Source organism: Ammospiza caudacuta, chromosome 2 (assembly GCF_027887145.1).
Source record: "Ammospiza caudacuta isolate bAmmCau1 chromosome 2, bAmmCau1.pri, whole genome shotgun sequence".
Taxonomy (NCBI): Eukaryota; Metazoa; Chordata; class Aves; order Passeriformes; family Passerellidae; genus Ammospiza; species Ammospiza caudacuta.
The window spans coordinates 10,207,719-10,227,873 of NC_080594.1; the positions used below are offsets into that span (position 1 = coordinate 10,207,719).

Genomic DNA, 20,155 nt, shown 5'->3' on the forward strand with positions numbered 1-20,155 from the left:
AATACTACAAAAGCATGGACAAGCCACAGGAGAGTAAGATCCAATTACTTTTATACAACAAACTAAATTTATAAGTAGAATAAAAGGGAAAAAAAGCATTTAGGACAACAAGACGGAATAATTTCTGGATCAACAATTCACTTTTTTTTCCTTCTGTGTGTCTAAGTGTGATGTCTTCATTAGGAAATCCTGTGTGTAAAGTTAATCCCTTTCAGCTACTTAAGGCTTAGAACAGCTCACCTCTCCCATTCCTGCCAGTCAGTTCCACACATGATGCAGCAAAAGACTAAATGAGATGCCTGCTTCATTCAAGGAATTTTACCACAAATTTCTATCTCCTTAGAAATCACAGAAAATTTAGAAATTTCTTTCTATATCCTTAGAAATCACAGAAACTAAGCAGCATGAATATTTTAAGACAGTACATTCTGTGTTTCAGAAGGGATTTAGGTAACTGGAGAAAAGTATTTTGTTTTCTTTTTTCTTCCCACTCCTCTCTCCTCCCCAAACACCAGCTCTTGAAACAAAAGGTGCTCACTTTAAACATGGGTTAAATTTGACCAAATATGTACCCCAAACTTTACTGACTTAACACATCTCACCTAACTTCTTGTACATAATCCTGCTATGGACACATATGAGGCAGTTTCTCTGATCCCTTTACAGTTGTACATCTCTATATTTTATAAACATGAACCAAATAGTACTGTGTCTTGTAGTTTTCAAATTCTTCATATAAAATGACATCTGACAAGCTAGAAATGTTTTGCAAATATTTTTTCAAAATCCTTTTTTCTTTTTAATATACAAAAAAAAAAAAGATTTGTGTTCTACTTTCAAACATAACATATGCACACTAGAAAAATGCTGTAATCTTCCCTTACTTTTAGAAAATTGTTCCCTCACTAGCTCAGAGATGTAAATAAATACATGCAGTTTGACAACATTCCATTCTGAAGTTGCTTCTCTTCCTGGAAACACAACACAACAAGCAGAACTTAGTGCATACCCATTGTCATTCTTAAAGTTTTTCCCCAATTCCTGTACTACATAAATATATTTTGCAATCCTTTTCTTATCTAAATCTAAATATTTTGGGAAACCACGTCCTCCAAGTATGCCAACACTCAGCACACTGACACCTGGAACACTGCCTTGGATAACACCACACAGAATATTGGTCAAAATGTGGATGCAGCTTCCTTCACTGCCTCCCAACACTTCCCATCCCACCTGAGGTTAAAGAGGAGGCACTGAGTAAAGCTGTGGATTTGATCCTTCACTCCTCCAGATCATCTGACTGCTATGAGCGTGAGGTACAGGACTCCTGTAGCTCCAGAGGTTCAGCCCTGAAGATAACAGAGTAAGAGTAGCAAAAACAACAAAAACCCTTCAGCCAAGAGCACTATGACACAAATTGATTTTCCCTTGGAGAAAGAATTATGGAATCATTTGAATTGAAAAATACCTTTTAGATCACTGAGTCCAATAACAAACCTAACACCGTAAAGTCAACCACATTTTTTTACCATGTCCCTGAATCCCAAATCTACACATAATAGAGTCATACAACAGTGTGGATTTGAAGGAACCTTAAACACCATCGTGTTCCAAACCTATTGTCATGGACAGCAAACTGTCCACTAGTCCAGGTTGCTCAGAGCCCCATCCAGCCTGGCCTTGAACACTCCCAGGGATGGGGCAGCCAACCTGTGCCAGGGCCTCACAAATAACAGAAAAGAGGATGAATTGCAATTCCTACAGAACCTCCAAGGAAGATGGGGAAGGAAAGCCACATGCCTTCCTTCACTGAAGTTCAACCTAGTCCTAAATAGATAATAATATATACTACGTTAATTTATCTTCCATGAAGTTCAAGACCATCACTGAAGGCTATCTGTCATGAGCAAATGTTAAGTTAGGCGATTTTAACAACTCCGAGCACCTGGATTCCTACCAGATGTAAGAAAATAAGATCCAGTCTCCTACTGACTTAATTTCTTTATACTAAAAAGGTTTTGTTTTGTTTTGTTTTTTTAACTTTATTTAAAAGAACAGCTATAGCACTTAGAACATTTCTGACAAATCTGTCAGTTTGGGATTATTGAGAGAGGCAGGAGCAGATTTCCTTCACAGACCCAACAAGGCCATTTACCCTGACCTACAGGGAGCACCTTCCTAAGCAATAAGAAACAGTCCACTCTCAGTGACAACTCAGTCCTGAGAGAACACCGATTATGCCAAGTTTGCACAAACAGATGTACAGCAATTTTGTAATATGGACTACTTTACACCAGGGACAAAGCTAAAACCATTTATCTCAATTAACTTAGGATCAAAGGATTAATTTAAGCTGTTGCCTTAAAGGTGAAAGGCCACCACCTGATTCAACTATCCACCCATACCTCTTATTTACAACACATATAAATCTCACTCCTTCATTTTTAAACTTATGTATTTCAGATTATATCTTTACCCTCACAACTCTATGCCTTCTATGTCTTGTACAAAATAAAAAGTCTAGTGCCATTTTCTCAGTGGCTGAGTTTCAAAAGTCCTTTCATGGTTTGAAAAGATGGCTAATTGCCCTAAAATAACAAAACCTAATCAATAGGAGGCATGACAATAATTGAAATTCCTCAAATTAGGAGAGCACTTCTAGCTTACAAATCACACTAATAGGTGACATCAGATTCCCACCCACGAGCTCCTGCAATTGCAAAACATTTTGAAACAAACACAATAGAATGTAATAGTAAATGAAGGAATGTAGATTAGTGAATGAAAGAATCAATTCCTCAAAAGAACAGTCCCACAGACAAGAGCTGTCTGTAATATAAAGGTTCATAAATCCACCCAAATTTATGAACCTGGCATTCCCTGCTGTTTCAGCCCTACCAAAGTGTCATCCAGCAGTCAGGCAAGCCCTGTGCAGGAGCATCACACAGTTCTGTCAGTTTGGAGCCCACAATATCCCTCAAGGTTTTGACCAAGATCCAGTAATAAAGACTGCGGAAGGAGACAGTCTGGCACATCCTGTGTCACACAGGCACCGTGAACTCCCTCCACTGCAGAAGTGGAAAATGGAAAATTGCCTCCTTCATGTATGTGGTCCTCACACCACTCAAGAGCTGGCGCAGCTCATTGCCTATCAATCTTTGCACAAATGAAATGTGACACACAAATGAATGTGACAAGGTATGGCTAGAGGAGTGCTGGCCTATGAAATCCAAGGTATGACATCAAAATATAGGGACTTATAAACCAACTTAAATAGAATTACCAATACTTTATAACTGGGGACCAGCAATTCATGGAGTATAAAGTTAAAACACCAATAGAGTTAAGGCACCAAGTAGTTACCTATATCTCTATTTTCAGAGGCCTCTCAACGAACAGAGTGCAGGCAGAGCAAAGATTTAATTCCTCTTTTTGTTGTTTTAAGTGCTAGTTTTGAGATACAACAGTAATCCTTCTTTTAGCACTTTGTGTTTTAGCATTACATGAACACCCAGCAAGTGAACAGGCTATAACTGTGTGCCTAGACACGAGCCCAGTTTTGCTACAGCTGTCAAGACTTGCACCCTCTCATTTTCAATATAAAGCCAGATAAATATTCAGGGAATTTTAATTTTGTATTGTTCAAGTGACTAGCTTCTCTATGGTCCAAAAGATTATTTGCATTGGTTATGTAACAGCTCTCAGAACTGCAGTTAAGATGTATAATACATAAACTCCGTTCCACTCACTTTAAGTTATTACAAAATACAAGGTCTGTTATTTGCAGGCATAGAATCTCTCAGTATTTTGGAAGGGATTTTGAAATCTATTTCCTGTCTGAAGAGATTCTTTTTTTTGGTCTCTGTTTTCACTTGGATCTCTAAACATGAAATTCTATCTTATACTGTAAAATTGGCATTGGAGATAAATAAAGAAATAAATAACTTCTTTCCTTGAAAGGAAAAGCATTATATACCTAGTGCTACCTAGGCTGAGATGAAACTTAACTTTGCAGAGGGATTTGTTTCATTAATCCTTCCCACTGTGTAGTTAGGAGGCGCTCTCCAGTTTCTATAGCAAAGCTAATTCAATTGCTCCCACCACTTGGAAGGTTAAAAATAAACATAAATATAGATTGTAAGGTACACTGTGAATCTCTGCTTATACAAGCAAAAGTTAAAACTCCCTAGCAAAAAATTCAGCAAGTGTAATGCTCTCCATTTACTAATTTTATTAATAATTTTATATAACAACATATATATATAAAACAACATTTTCATTTAATAAATTTCCTATTATATAATAAAGGAATCTCACTAAGTCTCAATCTCCTGAATTGTCATCTCACTCGCCTCCAAAGCATCTCACCCGTGTGGGCAAGAAGTGCCAGGTGTCAGGAACACCATATTTAACAATATTTCTCTAAAATTCTGAGTATTTGGTTTATCAAAGGGACAGCCACAGTGCCACCCAGCCAGGTCTATCATCACTGTCCACCTCATTTTATCAGGGGAAGGATTCTGAAGCGAAGGCATCAATTCTCCCCCTTGAGCAGAAAGGGGAACAAGAGCCAGTGACATCTACATTACATTAGATACATATTCCATGAACACTCCAACACTTCAGTGCACTGATCTAGCTTATTTTTGCTATATTTACTGGCAGTGAGTAAAGCTTCCAAAAATCCTTACAAAGCAAAAGCTCTTCTATTACTGGAAAAGTAAAACAAAACCAGAAAGAGCTACTTTTAAAGAAGATGTTACTGAAACTACAGCAGTATTTTTGCTGACTTTGATATATTTGGAAAGGAGCAAAAGAAGGTCTTTAAGACAGTATTTATTTTTCTATTATGTTTGTTTTACTTTGTCACTTCTTGAAACTGCTACTATGATTTGCATTCTGTTTTTTGCTCCCTCTTGGATATGTCTTTTTTCACTAAAAAAATCACAGTATAAGCATTCAGAAAAGTACATAAAAACCCTCTATAAAACTTCTTCCTTGAAGACAAGAAAAAAATAGTAATTTTTAATGACAATTTATCTACTTGTTCCAACATTCTGACAATTTTAACAAATATTTTAACATGAACATTCATAATTTTCTCAAAATGATATAAGTACATACCCTCCAAGTGATTTTAAGGCCTTTTAACAATAGCTGCATTTGCCATTTAAAGCAAAAATAAATGCAAGTGAAAGTAATAAGCAATATCTATTTATAGCTCTCCAAGACAGCTGCACCAAGAATACAACATGCAATAGAATAATTCCCTGATTTATTTCTTTGGCTTATAACATCCAGTTAGGTTTTATTTATATCACATGCATATGCAACCAATTCATATTGATTTGTAAAAAAGCTTATACAGAGGAAAGTAAATTGTGATCTGAAAAGTCTTCTGACATAGCATAGAAAATTAAAGAATCTATTTTGTCTCAGGTACTCAGTGTACAGGCTGAGCAATTTCTTCACTGAAAGGGTTGATAAACATTGGAATGGGTGCTCAGGGAAGAGGTGGAATGACTGTTCCTAAAAGTGTTCGAGAAATGACTGGAGATGGCACTGAGTGCTATGGTTCAGTTGGCTAGGGGGTGATCAGTTAAAGGTTGGACTTGCTGACCTTGGAGCTCTTTACCAACCTAAATGATTCTATTTCCTTTAAATGTCTGGTATCTCCTGTTGCCAGGACAATTATAACTCATAATATAATTGCTCACAAGAGTTATAACTCCTCATGCAAAGAGTGACCGAATTTATTCTACCCTCATCCCTGTTTTGGGAATACCAACAAGTCTAGTAAGACAGCCGGACACAAATGCGAAGAGGCACGAAGGGAATTGGTTGTCAGATAATGCCCCTGCTTTTCTAATTTGCAAATTGGTTTAAAAATAGATTTTTGGCTGCTCTAGTAGTAAAAAGTTTTAGTCCTGAGGACAGATGCAGCTAAAGGTGGCTACCATAAGTCAACAGCCAGCCTCTATTATATAAATGCAGGTTTTTTTTTCATGGTATTACAGACTTCTTTCTCAAGCTGCTGACTGCACCTCTTACTGCTTCATCTGTTGTACATCATTGTCTTGGCTTCCCACTGTTTTTTTAACAGAGCACAAGTGAAGCTTCTGGTATCTGTTAACCTCCTTTTTTTGTTCCTCTGAGTGGACTCTTGAACAGCACAATTTTCTCTTTTTTTCCCTGATCACAACTTCATACTTAGTTTTAGTTCACTCTCTTAAGCTTTGTATAATCATAAAAAACAAACCAAAACCAAACCAACAAACAAAATCTCCTTCTCAGCATTAACCTCCCACACTGACAACCACAACAAAACCAAAACTGTGGCCCCACTGATGCTGATGACAAAATTCCCAGCATCTTCTGCTGAGTCAGGGTTTCATCTACATTGCACTACAAAAAGAAAAATTTGTTCTTCAGTAAGATTACGATCAACTGTGAATTAAAAAAAGAAAAAACAAAAAAAACCCACCACAAAACAGAAAACCCACAACAAACTTTCATCCAGAAATATTTCATCCAGCTTACCTAGTAAATTGAGAGAATTCTCTCACAAGATGTTTTGTATAGCACATATGTAGCACTTGCTGCATTATCATAGAATCACAGAATATTCTCAGTCAGAAGGGACCCACAAGGATCAAAGTCCATCCCAGTTTACTTTGCTATATATAATACCAATTTATAAAAAAGCTTATATATAAGAAAGTAAACTAGGCACAGGACAGCCTTAAGAACCCCACCATGTGCCTGACACTGCTGTCCAAAAGCTTCTTGAGCTCTGTGAGGATGGAGCTGTGACCACTGCCCTGGGAAACCTGTTCCAGTGCCCAACCACCCTCTGGGGAAAGAACCTTTCCCTGATATCCACCCTAAACCTTCCCCTGACACAGCTTTGGGCCACTCCCCTGGGTCCTGTCACTGGTCACAGAGATCAATGTATGCCCCTCATGAGGATGCTGAGCACTCCAATGAGATCTCCTCTCAGTCTTCTCTTATACACATATATAATGCAGAGATTATATAAACAGAAATTAAGTCCTCAAGTAATACCAATTATTTCAAGAGCAGTATCAGCACAATAATTTACTCGTGTTATTACTAATAAGTTTATGCCTACCCAGTATCTCTAAGCTTTTCATGTTATTTTTTTCCTTAACACCTTTGTAGAATACTAAAAAACCCCAGCCACCTATACTTCAAGTTTATTATCCTTCCATGTCTCAATATTTCATAAATAAAGTTAACCATTTGCAAGAACAGTAAGCTTAACAAATCATATATAAACATAGTTACCTGTAGTTCTCACCACACTGAAAGAGACAATTCTCCATGACAGAGGAGAAATTCCTATGTTTAAAACTAAATGGAAGACTTAAGACATCATTTAACTTTCAGGAATTTTTCCAACTTCACATAAAATTTGGCTTGCACATGAAAATTTTGTAAGTTTATTTTAACTTCCTCAAGGCACTAGTTAAGTATGGCAGAAGATTATGCCTCCACAGAACTTTACCTATGCAGAGAATTCATCAAGTAACCCTGCCAAAGGACAAAGTTTCTCATAACAGTACCTCCCTCACCAACACTGCCTTCCCCCTTCCCCAGCCTTTGCTGTCCTTTAATTCTTCAAATTCAAGCAACATGGTTAGAAAACAGCAGCCAGAGGAGAATGAACAGAACAGAAAGGAGCTGGAAAATAAACTAAAGCAATTGACAAGAAAACAAGATACAATGAACTCTTCAACTATGAAATATAAGGAAGCAAGTGACATGAATAAAACACAGAAGAGGAAGCAGATGAAGAGCACAGAGAATGAAAATCCATAAACACAAGAGCACATTTTTATCCCTGGCCTAGAATAAACCTAGAAGTTTCAACTCCACTGATTTCTGTGTAGTGAGCGAAGACATTTCTCATTTTCTGGCCTATGCAGAGGAAAGTGTTCTACAATTAGAAATGTAAAGCACTCAGAGTGAGGAGATTTCACATTTGAAACCTGACAAGAAAGTCACACATCCTTCATCACATCAAAATGCTAGGAAATAGACTTAGAAGGAGGGCAGAAAGAAAGTGTAAGAGATGGTCAAAGATTTATCTCCTATGAAAGGAAAAGTGCAGGCAAACCTGCTTTCCTTGCTTGCTTTTCCACTTCAATATCATAGCTATAAACTGCTCCTTATTTAAATAGATGTAGGCTACTCAATCTGAAAGTGTATCCTACAAAGGCATCGGGATCTGGGAAACACACAAGATCTCTGGAAAATGGTCCTTCCTTCAGCATGTTGAGTTGCACTAATAAGGAAAGGAAACAGCAGAGACATTCAGCTAAATGTCACCATCTACAAGAGGTTTTGTCTAATTTCAGACAAGCCCACAGCTACCCCTTGTTTCCTGACTCCTTCCCTAGCATATTTAGGCTCCCAGAGGCACAAGGAAGGATAAGCATTGCTCCGTGCACCTCAGCAGCGCCTGTTCCCCCCACAACCCCTGTCCCAAGCCAGCAGTGCTGAATCTCCCTCTCCCTCTTTTCTCCTTCTTAATTCAGTGTAGCAGGACTATTAAATAAGTAACAGCAAAGAAAATTTTCACTAGGATGCATATTTAATGGTCTGTGATTCTTCCATTTTGATTCTCCTGAACCTCAAAAGTCGCCTTGTTTTAGATATCAGACAAACAGATGTAGCAGCAGCAGAAACAGTTCAAGCTGCCCTTCTTCCTCAACTACAAACAACTGCACACCTCTCCCACCATCAGCTGTGTTTCAGGAGACCAAACCTTACTATTCCTTCTGCCATGGAGTTCCCAAGTGGCACTGGGCACATCCTTTATATTGACATATGAACAGCTAATCCAGATTCTTTAACCAATATCCACATTCAGCAACAAAGCCGTTGTAGGTCTCAGCAGGAAGAAGGACAAGAGTGCTTTGGGGGTAGCACTGAAGAACAACTCAAGCAACATCTGCTGTGATTTATGGAGGGAAAATTCTCAGTCTCAGCACTTGCAGCTTTCATGGAAGTAACTGAAAACTCAGCTGTACTTTGGATGGTATTTAAAATACTCCTAGAGTCTGCATGGATCAGGAAGGAAAATAAAAGAAACCACCACACATAAAAGAACCACACACACCCCCACCCCCATCAGCAGCCTGTAAGATAGAGCCAGTTCCCTGTAATTTAACTTACAACGCTTCCATCTTCATTTCTCCCTGGGGGCAAATTCAGGCCTGACCTAAACAGACACAAATTCCATTAAACTGCACTGGGACTCAACCCAGTTCTGCCAGGTCACCCAACAGCCTTGAAAATATGGGTGAAACCAGTTTAGATCCTTTGGGAATAACAAATCGTTACAAGTTGCTGCACTATTTTTCCAAGTACATCATCATTGAATTTCTCCATTATCTGAATGTCACTAAATTGAGTCAACACAACATTTTACATTGGTAATGAGACCCTTGACCACTCAGCATTTAGTCCTGGTAAGGGATGATACAGTGGCCTGTTCTGTCCACAGGCAGTCTGCTGTTTCCACAGCCCAAACCCCAGATCTCTGCAGCCACAAGTTCAGTTTCCTCATTCACAGGACTCACACCCAGCCTCTAGAGCAATCTTTCTTGAGAGATATAATTATTACTTTAAGTCTGTTCTCCAGGCTGTTTCATTAAGCACTTGAGGAAAAAAATATATTGTCTATACATTCATCCTGCAATCAATTTCAAGTGAAATCTGCCATAGCTCTCATGATTTTGATAGTCTATTAATATAGACAATATTGCCAAATAATTTATACCCGTTACATCACCACATACAACCATTTCTAATAGACAAGGTTTATAAGCAGCCAATGACATTTAGATAAGGCCACTTTTAGATCACTGCAGGAGGTGATGGTCAAGTGATTCTTGTGCCACAGCACACAATTATTTGGAAAAAGCATTATTTAAAAAACTGAATAAAGGATTTCACAAATTAGAACAAGAGTACCACAGTTATTAACAATCCTTTCTGATTTTAGCACACATAATGCAACATTGCCACTTGAATGCTTCAGGAACACTGAGGATTCTGCTGTTTGAAATAGTTTGTAAACAACTTCAATATCTTGCCCTAAAACTGGCAGGAGCACTAGAAGACTTTTTGCACGCTTTTCTAGCTCTAGCAAAAACCAGAAGGATCAATCACCCAGGTTTAACAGCAGCTGACTGGAGCCATTCACTGAGTTGTGCATTGCTACCACTGTGCCTCCATGAATAAGTCTCAAAGTCTCCCCCCCTCCTTTTTTTGTTCCTCTGAGTGGACTCTTAACAGCACAATTTTCTTCTTTTTTTTAACTTTCTGAATAGCTTCAAGAGATCAGCTGGAAAGAACCACCATTAGTAAAAACAAAAGTTCTCAAAGAAAAAGTGGGAACAAAGTGGACATATTAGAGACAAGTTGTGATTCATGGCCTACACTGTGCTTTGCCCCTCTCTTTACCTCAATGCACTTCTCAGTTTTACTGCTGGATAAAGAGCAGGGCACACCATTGCACTTCTCCTAGCAACCAAAAATCACTTAGGGGGCAAAAAGGCATGTTGTCTGCTGAAAGGGGGAACAGAGATATTTGGGGTCATACAAAGACAGACATATGTTCTTTTGCATTTGATTCTAAATTGAGCAGTTGTCAAAAAAGACTCAGTAAATAATAACAATAATAAGCAGTTCTGGTGAAACTGGTTTACACTGATTCACATTTACTTAAATATCTGTTTGCTTACTTGTCACATTTCATTTGCCTTTAATTCAGTGCTTTAATAGTTCCTACTACTGTTTAGAGTTTTGCTTTCCGGGATATAAATTCTATCCCGTACAGTTTCTGAAGTTATTTTCTATACTTACATCTACACTCATGTCTAATGATCTCTCCATACAGTTGTTTTGGGTTATTTTAATCTAGTTCTATACACAGAGAAAACTACTCTTAGGGATTTAAACACAACAGCACTAAAAGAGAATTTTATCACAGGATCCTCCTATTCTAAATGCTGAGCTTTTACCCCATAGATAAGATTTACATGTTACAGAACACATTGTCTGATCTCATTTGGTAAAGACCACACTGTACAGTTTAAGATGATGAAACAAGTTCAAGCAGAAGAAAAAAACCAAACGGAGAACTCAGACATACATCTGAATAGCAAAGCCACGCTGACTAACCAAACCATTATATTTTAAAGCATTATAATTTAAAATCCAGTTTGATGACAGAACAGATGCATAGATCAAGGATAAAATGCAGCCTGCAACACTTCTGATAGTTAATTTTTTTCCCCACTAGAAGCCCCTTGTTTAATAACTGTTGCCTTGATATAAACAACCATTTTAGTCAGTCCACTGAATTCTTCTTTCATATCATAAAAACACACATACAAAAAGCTCCAGCCAATTTATCACAGTACTTCTGCAGTGCATCAGGTTAAAGCCAGCTCAGATCTTGGTTCACTGCATCAAACTACAAATAAGCATTTTCTTGAAGCCACTCCAACCAAACCTGGACTAAAACAATTTAACAGAAAAGCTTATTCACTTCATGGCTAAGTGATGTACAAACAACACAGCAATGATAAAAGCCTAAACATACTGAGCATGAAACAGCCCTGCAGTGCTCAGGGCCAGCACTCCCCTGGTAAGCATGACTGAGGCGCTTTGCTGCCCTGATCATTCCCTACACCATCTAAAACCCTGCTCTTCTCTTGGGTGTCTCTCTCCATCAAGCCATGGACCCGGAACCAGGCTACTATTCCACTCTTTCTCCCAGCTGACAGTGCAATTTCTCTCTCCAGAAAACTGTCAGAGTGTGGCAGTGCTCCTGTACACACAGGAACAATAAGCAGCTCCAGGTCTCAAAGGTGACACAATATACTCTGGAAAATGAGAAGGAGAATGCACCCAAAGACCTTTTACCTGCAAGCTTCTACTATGGAGTGACAGTCCCAAAGAGACCAAGTTCTCCAGGGAAAGGCAAGCCAGGTGAAGAAAACACACTTTTCCAACTAGTTTGGTCCAACATCTTTGCAATGCCATTTGAATTTTTCTTACTGCTGAAATTAACTATTGTCCATCTTTTAGTTGCAGAATTCAGGATAAAATGAACTGTTAAAACTGGCCATTCCATTTGCCAGGATGAAATCATCGAGGCTACAGAACATGAAGACCTTGAAAACTGCACAGAATGACAGCCTGAGAACCCATGATTATAAAGCTCCTCCAGCACTGAATACTCTTCACAACTGCTTTTTAACTCTTTGACATTTTCACAGCAGTAAAAAAAAGTACCTCTGGTACCCTGGCATGAACTGTCCCTCCATTCACAATAAATGAGAAACAAGTTGACTGATGTCAGTTACCTGACATTTTGGTTTCAAAAGGTTACATTTTTTCCACTCAGTTTCTCTTGTAATCAATGGCAAGTGATTAATATGAGTGAACCGCAGCTCTCTGTGTTTTACACCTTGCTGCTGGCCGTAATTCCTTACTTATTTGTCCAATCTGCATTTGTGACAGGCACATCACAGAGATGCTCTAGTCTCCTTGGCACACTGCACTGAAGCTATAGAGGCAATGCCTAAATACAAACAAAAGGACCATATGCTGCAACAGACAGGGTGGCACAACCATCTAGGTAGTCTCTAATGAGTCAGACCATACTCAGCTCCTGGCATCCCCACTCATCCTACCAGTTCATTTCCATATACCAGACCAAATTAACTGTTCTCCGAGCTAATGTGAGGAAAACGAGGAAAAAACCTAAAAGCAGGATATAACAAAGTATAAAGCAGCACAATGGCAGGTCCTTCACTGTCATCAGATTCAAGAATTCTGCTGGAACTGAATGGTACAATGAAGACTCACTGACAAGGGTCATTCTGCAAGCAAATACCACATATCACTAAGGATGCTCCAAACAATGCTTGTGCATTGAGCAACTGAAAATGATAAGGAATGAACCCAAAGACATTTTGTGCTCTTCCAGTCATCATTCAGGGAGGCAGAACTGAAGGAGCATCCCCACAACCACGACAAATAACGGGACTGGAAGCCTGCAATAGCACCTGCATGCACACAATCTCGATGGGTTACAAAACACACACTGGAATCACCAGATAAGGGTGACCTTCAGTTATCAGCAAGCCAGAGACACGACGGTTCCTGGTAGAAACAACAATGCAAACAAGCAACAAGGAATCATGTTTGCCAACCTATCTAGTACATAAGCAGAAAGCTCTCTCACAACCCAGTCAAACAGATGTATTAACTCAGGGATATACAGATAATAACAGTTATTTAGTTAGTTTACAGGAAAAAAAAATTGCTCAGAAAAAAATTACATCAAAAATGACTGGGGGAGAGTGGTAAAGAGCTTAAAGTTCAAAGCACATGCACAAGATACTTCTGCCAGAACAACATTCAGACGAATAACCTCACTTCATATTTGCCCAGAACCCAGAGATGAATCTCAGCAAGTCTTGGCCATCAGAGCACAGCAGCTCAATATAAGTATCAGCAAGTTCTTACATGGGTACTACTGGTTAGTTTGTCCACTGCTGCTTATGTATTAATTGATCAAAGCTATCATTTTAATAAAATTAATAGAACATCTTTGATCTCTTCCATGGCAGCAATGTCAAGAAAAGCTGCAGAGATGAAATTAAAAAGCCATTTTTTTATTTCATGAACTTTTGGCATGAAAAAGCATTAAGGATGCATAGCTTTACATACATGACATTGTCACAGCACATGCTGCAGCTGAGATAGCCAAAATACACTGAGTACCATCACAGAATAGAAAGCTTCAACCCATACAGAGTAACACCATACCATACCAGAAGGCTTCAAGACAGAGCACCATCTGATCACTTCAGAAGGCTGCAAATACCTGCCCCTCTCGTTCTTTAGCCCAGCCTTTTATCCCCTCCTGCTGATGCACTGCACCTGTGTGCCCTCTGTTCCCTTTGTGGTTGGCCAGTGCCCCTGGGCACTCCATGGCTCGTTACCTTCAATGCTGCTCACCTGTTTTTCACAGCTGCAGCTCATTGGGGATGAGGCTCAGCCACAGCCCCACTCCCAATCACCACAAACTGTGCACCTACACCACATAGCACAAGAATTAGCTTTTCTGCTACAAAGGGCAACTCTACTCTAGTAAAGAGAGCACTGTGGAAAGGAGTGAGCAGAACTGAGGCACCAATACACACTTGTACCCTCTAGTATGTTTGTAGTTGTTGTAGTGTTGCATGTAAGAAGAAGCCAACTTCATCCTGTGGCAATCATCCTGTTATCAGCAAGCTAAGATAACATTGCCTGCTTTCTCAGAGTTCTGTGAACTCAACAGATTTCAGTGGTGCAGAATCAGCACCTAAATTCATGGGCCTTATTTTATTATCCACTATAACAACAAAAGTTATTAACCACAGGTGATTAGCAGTTATTTTGTTAAGGAAAAGGTTTAAGGTGAGGACAACACTAAACTCAATCTTATTAATGAGCTTATAATTGTTCAACTGTTGTGCACAATTTATAACAGAAGTCAGTTGTGAGAGTAAAGATGATGACACTAAAATACACATCTGCAAACCTCTATTTCTATACAAATATTTTGCATTCAAAGATCTCATAACTAACAGTCCACATGACCATCCTGCATAAAAGGTACCCTCAGCATTCTCTCTGAAGTAGTGATTTAGGATAAGATCCTGTACCCGTCCACATACCAAAACAAATAGTTTTGAACATACATGGCATGTGTACTGTCAAAACATAAGTACCAGAATCCTCAGGCAACAATAAAAGGGAACTTTAAAAATTCAGTTCCATGTAAGAAACCAAAAAGCCAACATATTTATTTATTTATTTATTTATTTGGCAAAAGCAAGTACTTGCTGTATTCTGCCACCTTCTTGCGAAATAAAGAGATTTCTACAGCAAAGTAGAAAAGCACACCAGTAAGGGAGTCTCTTGGCAAGAGACAGCATCAATATGATCACTAAGAACCCTCCCCAAGGTTGGTGTGAGAAGTGAGAGCCAGATGGCAGCCACGGGAAGAGCACGCTCAGCCATGCCAGCTGAGATAACAGATAAAACCTGACAGCAGCGTCCTCTTAGGTGGCAGAAACAGAATGCACAGGTCCTGTTAGCAATCTATTTAGCCCAGATCAATATTTGAATAGCAATTCAAGGGTAGCAAATGGCTAAAAAGCCATTGCATACCCTTCGGTAATTTCCACTAAATGGTTCAGCAGTGGACAGAGCACGTCTTGAATTCAGGGCTATGAGCCCACATAGCATTGCTATGGAAAAGAGATTCCTGCAAATGGAGCTGACTGGACAGACCAGCCAAAGCCCCCCTCCTTTTTCTCCCATCACACTTTTGGCACATCTCCTTGATACTTTTTAAGCATCCTTAAAAATGTACTTTAATTCTTTTGTCTACTTTTAAGGTTGCATATCTTTAGCCTGCATTGCTAAAACTCAATTTCCCTGAGCAATATCAATCCCATCATTACAAAGAGTTGCTAATGGAAGGATTATTGAAGTCAGTGCAACTCAGATAAAGGCTTAAGCCCCCTAATTTCAACTTTTCAGGAAGATTTGTGGAGTATCAGACCTTTTGCAGAGCTCCAAATTAGCAAAGACACAAACCAAAGAACCTGGATTATCATTTGCTTTTCAAGCACATCCATTTCTGCAAGTACAAGGACAGGGTTCCTTCATTGCTTATCTTCTGCACATGAAAACTTATTGTTCCAATGGTGACTTACAAGACAGGAAATAAAGAAAGCAAAATCTTAAGACTAATTCAGCAAAACTTGTCATCATAGGCATACATTCATCCTTACTTAGCAAAGTTTTAAAGCCTGTGATTAACTTGAAACGTGTTTAAATTCTTATTAACTTGAGCAAGACTGTGGCTAACAGATGGAAGCACTGAAATGCTCTGCAGAATTAGGTCCTATGGAAGACCAAGGTAACAGAAACAAAACTGCAAAGTCTCCAGAATTTTAAGGCATTAAAATGCACACATTCCACAGAAGCAAAGGTTATCCATCAACAGCAAAACTCACATGAGAGATCAGGACCCTGTCAGCTCAAATATTCCCTGGAACAACATACTCCAGCTTTATATGTAAGCCATGTTCTCCAACAGGCAACAGGGACTGCACAAGGCCACAGATGTGTAGATCATTGGCATGAAGAAATAAAATTAATTTAAAAAAAATAAAAAGGAAAAGAGATACAGAATGTTGCACCACACCACTTCAGATGCATACCTTCCATTAAGAAGTGCTTTTGAAATATATTAATATGGTGATAAAAGGCTGTTTTTTTCAGAATTACTCTCATATATCGTTAACACCTTCTCCCATCCAAGAGCATCACACTTGCAATTTTCAAGGGATTAAAAGCCAGCTCTGACATAAAAAGTTGTCGTTTTCATTGAAAGTACTTATGAGTCCTACCAGGCAAGGGTCTGGCTCACCAATACCTATGTTCACATCAGTTGTTACCTTCAAATATTTGTTCTTATAAACTTTATTAATTATAGGAAAAAGTACAACAAAACACAGAACAATGGAAGAACAATCAATTGAGCACTATTAAAAATCCACATGTAATCAGCTCACTTAACTCCAGTAGCAGGTGGCTTACTTTATGGTGCAGACTTTATGTCTAGTGAGGTGTTCTGCTGTCTGTCGTGTGTGTTTTGGTATTTGAGATTTTTTTGTGTCTGATTTTTTCTTTGTTTCCTTTGTGTCAAGAACAATAACCAAGACTGATAGCTAAAGAAAAAGGTAATGGAAGTTATTCACTCATCAGAGTGCAAGAACATGGGCAGGGTTACAGGAAAATCAAAAGCACAATAATAAAACCCCTAAAACCAACTATGTGTATGTAGCACATGTTCTCTGCCACTTTCATTGAGCTGTGTAATTTTCAGGTGTTCTAAAACCATGGACAGCAAAAATAACTTTAGAAGAAAAATATTATCATTTTGATCTATACCACTTTTCAACAACTAAATAAAAGCAAACTCAAAGAGAAAAGGATGATTAACATGCCTCAAATGGTACAGTGTCAATGTCTGGACCTCTTGCCAAGAATAAAAACAAAAACATCCAGTCAAGCCTAACAACAAAACCCCCTCAAACCCAGAAATGCACTAATAGGTAACTTTCAAACACAGAAAACAAACAAAGGACCTATAAACAAGAAGTCTGTTGGGTTTTGTCTTTTATTCTTAAACTAAAGCATCACAAATGGTGCTGATGTTGATAGAGTTCTTTTCAAAGCAACTAGTGGTATATGTCAGCCTAAGATGTGATTGTAATTACTATGCTTCTAAAGAGACAAAAGCACTGTGTGCCAAGCCTGCCTGCCAGTATTTCTTCAAAGCTACTTGTTAGTCATTTCGACAATAACAGCTTATATCTACTTGGTCATGAAGTGCTATCCACAAAGCTCTTTATTTATTTATTTCAGAGAGTTGTTAATGCAGGCAAACTTGACAGTCTCTGCAATACCTTTCCACAAAAGGGGAGTATCACATCCAATTCCGGGAGCTGCTTGGCCTTTTTTTCCTAATGGTCCGGCTCAAAATTAGCTGCGTGCTTCACCTGCACCGGCCCACCCGCACAAAGCTGAGCCAGAACAAACGTTCTACACATGTTCCCCATGACAAAACTCGAATAAATTATGTCGTGCTCCTGTCGTTCCAGCAAGCTGGTTAATTGCATTTGTTTCATATATCTCCAAACAGACTGGTACTTTAATTACATTCTGTAACACCAAGCTCCTCTGATTCACTCTGTCACTTCCACTGAGCACTTTAATTGTATTCCTTCTAGCTACATACAATTTTGAACACTTACTAATAATTACATTTCTATAATCTGATGTTTGCAATTTGTACACAAAGATACCTCCAGTATCAGTGGCCTTAAAGTTAAGGATCTTTCGTTACAGCAAGAAAAACAGAACAAAACATAAAACCAAATCCCTTCAGAACTATGATTGCACTGACAGACATAAATGTTCCATTAAATCCTTTCACAGTTAAAACTTCTCCTGTTTAGTTTAGCATGTGCATACATTATGCAGAAATTTTCTTATCGACTGACAAAGCCTAAGATTGAACTGCAGAGCATATCATGCACCCAAGGTAAAACTGCACTTGAATCTGTCCCTCTTCTGCCTCCTTTCTTGCTAGGGGGTGGTGGAGAAACACCCAAAGCGTTCTGCGACTGCAAACAATAAACCCGGAGCCCTTGCCTCGGGACTGATGTAGCGAATGCTGTGAACAGCCTCTTGGAACAAAGTTTGCTCTGACAGACAGCAGAGACATCCAGGGTCCCAGACACCGCATTCACCCCAAAGGCAAAGGGCTGTTTAACGCTGCTGACACCCAGTGCTAGCCGGGCTGTGGAGCATTGGGGCCAGCACACCCTCTGTAGAGCGGGATGCTCGCTCCCCATCGTGTGCTTGAGCTGCTCGGGTGCACCCACGGCCTGAGCAGCAGCACAGCGCCCACCCCTCCTCTGAAAGGCAATTTGCCCTTGCACTGAAGTTCTCGCCCTGCCAAACCGTGCTTCCCCGAGATGGTAATTTACAGCTCCCCATCCAGCACTTAAACTCGAAACCACAAGAAACGTTGCAGAGCACACCCAAAGGGGAGGGGGAGGGCGTTCATGAGGAATCCCACCCTTTCCCCAGACGTCGCTACAGCTTCACGCAAACCCTCCCTCCGGGGAGCTCGGCATGAGCGCGGAGCTGCCGGGGGACGCTGCCGCCCCACCTGCCCTGCCCTGCCCGGCTCGGCGGAGAGAGGCGGAGCGGGGTGCTCGGGGCCGCCGCCGCCCCGCGCTCCCTGCCCGCCTCCTTCCCTCCCTTCATTCCCTTCCCTCCATTCCCTCCCTTCCCGCCGCTCGCCAGCGCCGAGCGAGGCGCTGAGGGACTCTGGAAATGCGCCAGTCCGCCTCACCTGGAGCCCAGGCAGGGCTAACCTATTTATTTCATCTGCTGGCGCTACCCGTGCAAAGTTTAACAATAGAAGGCGGCAAAGTAACGCCAGTAATACAACAGCGCTCTGCTTCTCCTTTCTCCTTCCCGCTCCCCACCCCCAAATAAAAGATTTATCACGGTAGTTTTTTTACTCTTTGCTCGCCACCTCAAGCTGACATTATTCCATTCATAAGCTGCTTTTCCATTAAGTTAGGAGACGGGAAGGGCTGCTTATTGGAAACATACATGCTCCCTCTTCCGATCCCTCCCTCCCCAAATTCCATTTTTATACCAGAAACAAACTTAGGGCTCTGTAACGTTAAAGCTTATAATGCCATCCATGTGCTGTCCCAAATCAAATTCAGATGAAGGGGATTCCTGCACAGAAATGACATATCTAAAATAAGCGAACTTACCATAGACTTGTAAAAACGCAAATCCGAAGAGCAGGAGTGGCGTCAGCAGACCCATTTTGACATATTAAAAACAATCCCGATCGCTTGCGAGACCAATTCCACAGAGATTTTTTTTAAAAAAGGAAAAAAAAAAGAAAAAAAAAGGAGAAAAAAAGAAAAAAGTATCCAAAGCCAGTAAGAGGTAGGTCCAAAAGTTTTCAGTTTCCTAGCAGCTACTTAAAGTGGAAAGGGAAATCTTCAATTCAAAAGCTGGAGATGCAAAGGTCTTGAATGTGACACTTTTAGATCCATACAGATTAGAGAAGCAGCGAGTGAGCTCCGAAGGCTTCTGCTTTGCACACACGCTCCTTCCTAAATTCCCACCAATCCAGCCCAAGCAGGGGAATTATTCAAGTGTGTCTAAGACTCTCTTTAGGATCCATGGCAATCCAAAAGCAAGCTCTTTCTTCGGAAGACAAGGAGAGACTCTGAGAAAGGACCTGGTTCCTAGAAAGTGCTCCACAAACTTCCCGGCACTTTGCAGGAAAACCATTGGTTTGGTTCGGCTATTTTGCCTTCCTCTCGCTCTCGCCCTCCCCCTACCCCCTTTCTCTCTCCCTTTCTCTCCCCAAATCAGTTCAAGCTGCAGAGTTTCTCACTTAACTTCCATAATAGGAACGCCCAGGCAATGTGCTACACGGGAGGGG

At 39.9% G+C, this 20,155-nt stretch overlaps 1 protein-coding gene across 1 annotated transcript in view; it reads right to left on the reverse strand.

Moving 5' to 3' along the window:
- ROBO2 (roundabout guidance receptor 2) overlaps window positions 1-19,649 on the reverse strand; it is a 435,712-nt gene extending 416,063 nt beyond the window's left edge. Inside the window, exon 1 of the mRNA XM_058822747.1 lies at window positions 19,470-19,649. Coding sequence (XP_058678730.1) covers window positions 19,470-19,524 — 55 coding nt within the window. The 5' untranslated portion in view covers window positions 19,525-19,649. The remainder of the gene's footprint in view (window positions 1-19,469) is intronic.
- Window positions 19,650-20,155: the final 506 nt, after the last annotated feature.